At 36.6% G+C, this 9,102-nt stretch overlaps 1 protein-coding gene across 2 annotated transcripts; it reads left to right on the top strand.

Moving 5' to 3' along the window:
* On the top strand, positions 1 to 8,346 carry LOC101512064 (squamosa promoter-binding-like protein 1). 2 transcript variants are annotated; one of them, XM_004494404.4, is made up of 10 exons: positions 1 to 973; positions 1,145 to 1,326; positions 2,588 to 3,174; positions 4,498 to 4,572; positions 4,659 to 4,766; positions 4,870 to 4,987; positions 5,364 to 5,505; positions 5,647 to 5,791; positions 6,695 to 7,330; positions 7,646 to 8,346. In XM_004494404.4, exons 1-10 carry the CDS (start codon positions 423 to 425, stop codon positions 8,087 to 8,089), a joined length of 2,988 nt encoding a protein of 995 aa, XP_004494461.1. In that variant the 5' UTR covers positions 1 to 422; the 3' UTR covers positions 8,090 to 8,346. The 2 variants fall into 2 exon arrangements, with proteins under 2 accessions (XP_004494461.1, XP_027188509.1); XM_027332708.2 differs by having other exon boundaries at positions 4,849 to 4,987.
* Positions 8,347 to 9,102: the final 756 nt, after the last annotated feature.

The raw sequence follows: 9,102 nt of genomic DNA, 5'->3' as shown, positions 1-9,102 counted from the left end.
CCATTACCATATAGTTCTTACTTTACATTTCATTTCATCATCACGCAAAGAATTCCACACACATTTCATTTCATCTTCCCCCATCCCCATCGCCATCAACACATCTCTTTCCTCTTCCACCCAACCGTACTTCCCGCACTTTCCCAATTTTACTCGCACACTTCATAAGCTTCACCTTCTTCTTCTTCTTCAATTCTAACTATAATAATTCTTGTTTATTTCCTTTTTAGTTTACTTATACCTAATTTGCTATGTTCATTTTAGTTAATTTCCACCATGATTGCTTCGGTGTACACTTTCCTGATCTTTGGGGAACAACTCAAGCTCAGTAATTACTAATTCGTTTTTTACTGTTGTTGATTTTTAGAATTAGTTCTGTTTGTATGAAATTGTAATTGTAATTGTAATTGTGAATTGTGATTATGGAAGCTTTTCATATGTACGGTATGGAGGGTGGTTCCTCTGATCTAAGGATTACGGGGAAAAGGTCTTTAGAATGGGATTTGAATGATTGGAAATGGGATGGTGATGTTTTCGTAGCTTCTAGGAGGTTAAGTCCTGTGCCTGAGCACAGGCAATTTTTACCTCTTCCCGGTGGTGGTTCATCTAACTCAAATAGTTCATCTTCTTGTTCTGAAGATTTAGATCTTGGGAACAAGGAAGGTGAAAGGAAAAGGAGGGTTATTGTTGTGGAGGATGAACTAAGTTTGAATAAGGAAGCTGGTAGTCTTAGCTTAAAGATTGGTGGTGGTAGTGCTCAAATTGCTACATGGGAAGGAAACAGTGGGAAGAAAAGTAGAGTAGCTGCTGGTGGTACTTCAAGTAGAGCATTTTGTCAGGTCGAGGATTGTCGTGCGGATCTCAACAATGCTAAAGATTATCACAGACGTCATAAAGTTTGTGAGATTCACTCAAAGGCCTGTAAAGCCCTTGTTGGAAACACCATGCAGCGGTTCTGCCAACAATGTAGTAGGTTCGTTCATTTTCTTGGTTGGTTTTTGGTTTTCTTTGTAGCGATACCGGTTTTTAATTTACCAGATAGTTTGTAGCTGAAAAAATGTGTTTTTTAGCAGTTAAAAAAAGTTTAGATTGGATAATTGATTATTCTATTTCTTGGTATTCATTTATGCATTCAATTCAACAGGTTTCACATGCTTCAAGAGTTTGATGAAGGAAAGAGAAGCTGTCGAAGACGTTTGGCAGGCCATAATAAAAGAAGGAGGAAAACAAATCAGGATGCAGTTCCTAATGGAAGTCCCCTGAACGATGATCAGACTAGTAGTTATCTGTTGATAAGTTTATTGAAGATACTTTCAAATATGCAGCGTAAGTGTTTCTGTAGTCTATTCTCTGTAAGCCGGGCCTAGTTGGTTTCTTATTCATATATGATGTTGATTGATGCTTGTTTCTTTTGTTTGAAATGATGAAAGGCTTGGTAATGATTTAAACTACCTTTTTAATAGATAGAATTGGTAGCTATGTTAATAGCTGCATGAAGGTAGTTTGTTCATTTGAAATTTGGTTAACTAAAAATATATTATAATGAGGATATAAGGGAAGACATGTTTATTAGAAGGAGAGTTTCATACTTGGTAACCCAAAATGGATATGTAAGTCGAGTTCTTGGTCTGGATTTTTCATACAGAATTAACTATAACTACCTGGCCGACATAAATTTCCTCAAGTTTCTTCTATTACACTTCATGAAGAATAATTGGTTTAAGTTTGTTCACTTAATCTCTGTGGAAGATAATGGGATACAGAATGGGCATGAGAAGCATAGGGTGCTTGATTTTTCATCATCACTCACGGGGACTCAATCTTAGGCTTTAAGGGAAAATTGCCAGTATGGTTGAGATTTAGAGACTTTCAGTTTTCAAGAGTGAGACCTAACATATAAAAACTATTGGGAAAAACAAACTTATAAGAACTTCAAAAGAAAATAATAGTTTCTTTGGGTTTTTTGGTGCTAGTTGACATTACTTAGTTAGACTTGAGCTTTCCGCACTAGTCAAGACTCGTGCCAGTGTGAGTACACAAATAGTTTCCCTTAGAAGCATTTGTCGGTACCTTGAGGGACAGAGTATAAGATATTCTAAAGTTTTGGCAGTATCCAATAAATAAATAAACAAATTGCTTGCAAAAGGACTGATTGATCAACTGATTTGTAAATGGCTCAGTAGAGACGGCTTGTCGAAATATGTGTTAGTCCCATATAACCGACAGCAGTAATTGAGAGAAAATTGTAATAACAGAAAGATAAAGGTCAATTTAAAAAGGTTGTGATCCTGGGATTGATTTTTACAAATAGAAACGCTAGAAGTGGGAAGCATTGTTGTCAATCTTTGTTTGGGCTGGCCCGCACAAAAATAGAAGATTATGGATGCAAGATAAAAAAATTCATATTTCAGACATAAAAGTTAAAAAATAAAAAAGACCCCCAAAATTGAAGACTTCTACGCATATTTATTTGTTTCTAATTAATTTTGTTTCCTTTGAATCTTCTCTTATGTGTTTTTCTAATCGGTACTTCTGCCATGGCTTAGGTAATTGAAGGATGAATAATGACATTTTTTATGAATTATAGCTGACAGGACAAATCAGACCGCAGATCAGGATCTGCTAACTCATCTTTTAAGGAGTCTTGCTAATCAGAATGGTGAACAAGGGGCAAAGAACTTGTCTAACCTTTTACGGGAACCGGAGAATCTGTTGAAAGAAGGGTCTTCATCTGGGAAGTCGGAGATGATTTCTACTTTATTTACTAATTGTTCTCAAGGTTCTCCAACTGTTACAAGACAGAATCAAACTGTTTCTATTAGTGAAATTCAACATCAAGTGATGCATGCACATGATGCTAGGGCTGCTGATCAACAAACCACATCTTCTGCAAAGCCCAGTGTTTCAAATAGCCCTCCAGCTTATTCAGAAGCCAGAGACAGTACTGCTGGGCAGACCAAGATGAATAATTTTGATCTGAATGACATCTATGTTGACTCAGATGACGGCATAGAGGACATAGAAAGGTTTCCTGTCTCTGTAAACCTTGGCACTAGCTCTCTTGATTACCCATGGATGCAACAAGATTCACATCAGTCAAGTCCACCTCAAACAAGTGGAAATTCAGATTCTGCATCTGCCCAGTCCCCTTCTAGTTCCACTGGTGAAGCTCAGGTATTTATCCATTGCAGCATTATTCTGGATTTTCTGTTGCACCCGTGCTCATGTGCACAGTCCTTATACAGTTATACTCATACTCACTCCCCATGATTGGGACTTTATGACTCTGTAGAAATTGTGGGTATTTTACAGAAACTACAAATATTTTTGGTTGTGGTTCTTAGAATTATTGGTGCTATCTTAAAATGTTATGCTGAGGTTGATGGGGTGCCACTGAACTGCTTCTTTAGTCATACATAACAAGAAGCCAAAAAATAATATTCCTCAAGAATATCTGATGGGTGCATGGTTTTTTAGGAAGATCTGATAAGAGGTCAGAGAAGGGGAGGGGATTGAAATTAATTTCCTTCGGCTTTCTTTTTACATATGGGAACGGGGGAGGTCTTTAGTATGAGGGGATGGGCGAGATCTTTAGTATGAAGGGATGGGGGGAAGGTGAGAGAAAAGACTAACTGAACGGTCCATGATATCTTTTACTGATGAAAAGACAATAGAGATGAGTATTTTTTGATCATCCTCATCAATCCTGGTTTAAATAGCATGCCTATTGGGACTTTATGACTCTGTAGAAATTGTGGGTATTTTACAGAAACTACAAATATTTTTGGTTGTGGGTCTTAGAATTATTGGTGCTGTCTTAAAATGTTATGCTGAGCTTGATGGGGTGCCACTGAACTGCTTCTTTAGTCATACATAACAAGAAGCCAAAAAATAATATTCCTCAAGAACATCTGATGGGTGCATGGTTTTTTAGGAAGATCTGATAAGAGGTCAGAGGAGGGGAGGGGATTGAAATTAATTTCCTTCGGCTTTCTTTTTACATATGGGAACGGGGGAGGTCTTTAGTATGAGGGGATGGGCGAGATCTTTAGTATGAAGGGATGGGGGGAAGGTGAGAGAAAAGACTAACTGAACGGTCCATGATATCTTTTACTGATGAAAAGACAATAGAGATGAGTATTTTTTGATCATCCTCACCAATCCTGGTTTAAATAGCATGCGTATTAATGGCTGTGTGTCTGATGAAAAGTTCATCTGACTTGAGGATGGCATATGATGCTGAGCCTCTAGTACTTATGATGAGAAAGACCATGCTGGGCTTTTCTTAGGTGTCAGAAAGAAACAGTGTATGCTTGTTTTCGCTTGCAGAAATTTGTGTTGTAATTGCCTATGTAGTGCATTGTTTTCATGTATGAAATTGCATTTTGGTTCTAGCTCCTAATGTTTGCTTCAATGATGCCTTTATATATGTTAAAATTTATACTATCCTAAGATTGTCCGTATTTAACAGCTAATTTGTTTGTTTCCACCATTTAGAGTCTCACGGATCGGATTGTTTTTAAACTCTTTGGTAAAGAACCTAGTGATTTTCCTCTTGTACTCAGAGCACAGGTATGTTAAGCTTTTTCAAGCATCTAAGAGTAACTGTTACTATTGTTTATCTTTGAAATTTAATCATACTAAGTTTTGGACTCCAGATTCTTGACTGGTTATCCCACAGTCCAACTGATATTGAAAGCTATATACGACCTGGTTGTGTCATTTTGACTATTTATCTGCGTCAGGCTGAGGTTGTGTGGGAGGAGGTAAGCAATGTTCTTCTAAAACTACTAGCTGGTCTGTGTGTGGTTATTTCTGCAATCAGGGGATACTCTTGACCTTACAAAGCTCATTTGTTCTTTTTTACAGCTTTGCTTTGATCTGACTTCCAGTTTGAATAGGCTTCTGGATGTCTCAGATGACGATTTTTGGAAAACTGGATGGGTTCACATAAGGGTGCAGCATCAGATAGCCTTCATTTTCAATGGTCTCTTTCTATGTTTCTATTGTTGTTTTTGCTATCTATCAAGATGACAGGAGTTGAAATTTAAGTTGCAGTATTCAATTAAATCCATCAATTATTATTATGCTCAGTAAATTTTACATTAAAATGTTTAAAGCTTAAAACTTAAAAGTCTTTTCCGTGATAAATTATCTACATTGAGGACTCCTACCAACATCTAATTCAAGCCATTGCCACATATTAACTTGATTTGATGGAATTTTATTGAGTTTGATCTAATGTCAATGGACTTTGATGCTGTCTACATTGTTGTTATTGTTATTATACTTTGTGCACATGTCAATCAGAAAAGATAGTAGTTTTTATGACTAGGTATCTAACTCCAACTTCTCTGCTGCAGGCCAGGTTGTCATCGATACATCCCTACCTTTCAGGAGTAACAATTATAGTAAGATTTTGAGTGTAAGTCCAATTGCTGTACCAGCATCAAAGACAGCTCAATTTTCTGTTAAGGGTATCAACCTGACTCGCCCTGCCACTAGGTATTCTTTACTTGTTGCTCTGCGAATTGCAATAGCATTGCATATTGAAAGTTAGATACAAATTTTGAAAGTCTCTTGGATATACATGTGTGCGTGTGTATACTTCGTTATCGCATATGAACCTTGTTCCTATTACTTCAGGTTATTGTGTGCTTTAGAAGGGAATTATTTGGTCTGTGAAGATACTCATGAGTCTATGGATCAATGCTCCAAGGATCTTGATGAGCTTCAGTGCGTCCAGTTTTCGTGTTCTGTCCCTGTGATGAATGGGCGGGGATTTATTGAGGTGCTCTTTCTTTGCTCTCACAAATTATAGTTCAAATTACCACTATAATCCCTCGCTGAGGCTTGTGGTTGCCTGTCCTTGGAATAGGGAAAGTGCCCTCCGCCTAAACAACCTATAAATTTTTTACTACTGACATTCTTATAATACTGACTAGAGAACAGATCCTCATTACATAATATTCATGAATTTTATGCATAAGTACAATGAAGTAAGCATAATCTTTTCTTTTGGGTGGGCAGAAAGTCAGTACTGTATATTTTAGTGTCATTAAATTGGTAATCTGAATTGTAATCTCAATGTACTGGGCCTACTGAAAATATATACAATTTTGGCTTCTCAGATTCGTATTTTTAGCGATGGAATAAGATCCTGACTGGGATTGGTTTTAAGGACAAGAAAGGACATGACATGCCTTCACTTGGGTGTAATGGGAGTCATTGTTAAATATCTTGTATTAGTGGTTTGAACTGTCTCTTTTAGTTATTGACCTTTTAGATTTCTTAGTTATTAAGACGGATAGTGATTAGTGATAATGTTTTACATTAATCACAGTATTAGTAAAACGGATCAAATTTTGTGAAGTTGTTGCTGCAGACACATTAGTTGAAGAAGTAGGAATAGATGTGTTAAGAAGGATGTTGTTACACTACATTTGATTCATGAATTGGATATCTATTAGTTGACTGTATCTCACCTATATTATGCTATTTAAGTATAGTCTGAAATGATAAATATCTGCTATCACTTTTTCACTGTCCTAGTCCCAAATGAATTTGTTATCGGGTTCTTATTGAAAATTTTATGTATCTTACAAATTGTCATATTCTTAACTGAAGATAACCAAGTATGCATTGATGAAATGTATCTGAGCTCTTTATTTTCAAATTTTCTTGAATATGCCAGATTGAGGACCAGGGTTTGAGCAGCAGTTTTTTTCCTTTCATAGTCGTGGAAGAGGATGTTTGCTCTGAAATCTGTGTGCTTGAGCCTTTACTGGAATCAAGCGATACTGATTCAGATGTTGAAAGGGCTGGACGGATCCAAGCAAAAAATCAAGCCATCGATTTCATTCATGAAATGGGCTGGCTTCTGCACAGAAGCCAAATAAAATCTAGGATGGTTCACTTGAGTTCTAGTGCAGATCTGTTTCCATTAGATCGATTCAATTGGCTGATGGAGTTCTCTATGGACCATGATTGGTGTGCAGTAGTTAAAAAACTATTGAACCTCCTGCTTAATGGAACAGTGAGTACAGGAGACCACGCATCCCTGTATCTTGCACTTTCAGATATGGGTCTCCTTCACAGAGCTGTGAGGAGAAACAGCAGGCAGTTGGTGGAGCTTCTTTTGAGATATGTTCCTCAAAATATTTCAGATACACTAGGACCTGAAGACAAGGCGCTGGTTAACAGAGAGAACCAAAACTTCTTGTTTAGACCTGATGTTGTTGGTCCTGCTGGTTTGACGCCACTCCATATAGCAGCCGGGAAAGATGGTTCTGAGGATGTACTTGATGCTTTGACTAATGATCCTTGCATGGTAAGAATTCTTCTATCTTAAATTGAGAACAGAGGGTGAGATTTTCTTGTAGGTTCCATTTGGATCTTCACTGCATTTAATTCCTGCACAGATTGAATCCCTTTATGCCTAAATTCTGCATTAGAACTGTTATTTGAATTGTTTTTACCCATCCGGCTTCTTGAAATGAATTCTTGCAAACAAGCTTTGTAAATGTCTATGAGCATTCCTCATATATTCTTTTCATAATAATTTTCATGTCAAGTTGGAAACCAAAGCATTATGTTAAGGTTTGTGGTATTTAGTCTTTGATGATAACTTAGGATTTTAATTCAGGTCGGAATTGAAGCATGGAAGAGTGCTCGTGACAGCACGGGGTCCACACCTGAGGATTATGCACGTTTACGTGGTCATTATACTTACATCCACTTGCTGCAAAAGAAAATCAACAAGAGACAAGGAGGGGCTCACGTGGTGGTTGATATTCCTAGCAATCTGACAAGGTTCGTTACAAGCCAGAATAAAGATGAATCGTCTACTACGTTTGAGATTGGAAATGCTGAAGTTAGAAATGTCCAAAAGCAATGCAAACTTTGCGATCATAAGTTGTCATGTAGAACTGCTGTGAGGAAGTCTTTTGTATACAGACCTGCAATGCTGTCAATGGTGGCCATAGCAGCAGTCTGTGTCTGTGTGGCTCTTCTGTTCAAAAGCTCGCCCGAAGTTCTGTATATATTCCGACCTTTCAGGTGGGAGTCGTTGGAGTTTGGAACAAGCTAAGAGCTGTTAACCTACAACGTAAATTTGATAGACAATGTAATAGGGTGTGTTTATAGACTGTACGACGAGACATTTGTGTAATGTTTTTTACATATTTACTATTGACTTGTTTCTTGTGAGATTGCATTTCTGGATTTGCTTGTATTGTCTGTCTTCCCAGACTCCATTTGGCTAAATCCTTGTACAATAGCATAATAATGCTTGTATTCTGGCTGCAATGCAGCGTTTTTCTACAATGAGGTTATTTATTTTAGGCAGCTTCTACTCTGGATCATTTGTATAAGTAAGTTGACTGCAAAGATGATCTGTGATGTGATACACCATTTGTTATATTATAATTTTTATTGAAATCGCAAAAGAATTCCTGCCTCTTAATTCTTTTCTAGTGATGTGGATTTAGATTTGGATTTTGATTGATTCCACAAGAGATGAATGATCTATCAAGTGGTTTTCTCAAATAAAGTGGCAAAATATAAAAAGAACTAAAGATAGGTTAGATTGAGAAGATAGAAAAGATTGTCATTAATAAGATTCAAATAAGTTCTAATCTAATAATTCAAATAGGAGACGCACCATGTTGGACTAACATAATATTTTTTTAAATAAACTAAATGTAAGAAAACAAAGTATTTTCACTTACATATGATATCAACTAAATCTAAATTAAAACTATTAAAATTCTCAATTAAAACAAACTAAGAATTATTACAAATCAAATTACAATAAATAATGTTTATCGTAATTTATTAAAATATGAATCATTTTCGTACTCTTGACGTCCTTATCACCTAGTTACTCTTGCATGGTCGTAATCGAAGTTAGTTTCATTAGAAATTGTCGATATGTTGTCACGCCACATCTAAACACACAGGCACAATTTTTTGAGATCCATTACATCAATGCTTTGTTGTGAGTTCCTTTGGTTCTTTCTTCTTCCTGTTATCGCTCCCCTTCCTTCTCCTATAAAGTGTTTTTGGTTGTAAGTAGAAATAGAAAAGAGAGAAAGTAAGAAA

The sequence above is a fragment of the Cicer arietinum genome, chromosome 3 (genome assembly GCF_000331145.2).
Source record: "Cicer arietinum cultivar CDC Frontier isolate Library 1 chromosome 3, Cicar.CDCFrontier_v2.0, whole genome shotgun sequence".
Taxonomy (NCBI): Eukaryota; Viridiplantae; Streptophyta; class Magnoliopsida; order Fabales; family Fabaceae; genus Cicer; species Cicer arietinum.
This window is presented reverse-complemented; position numbering and strand designations above follow the sequence as displayed.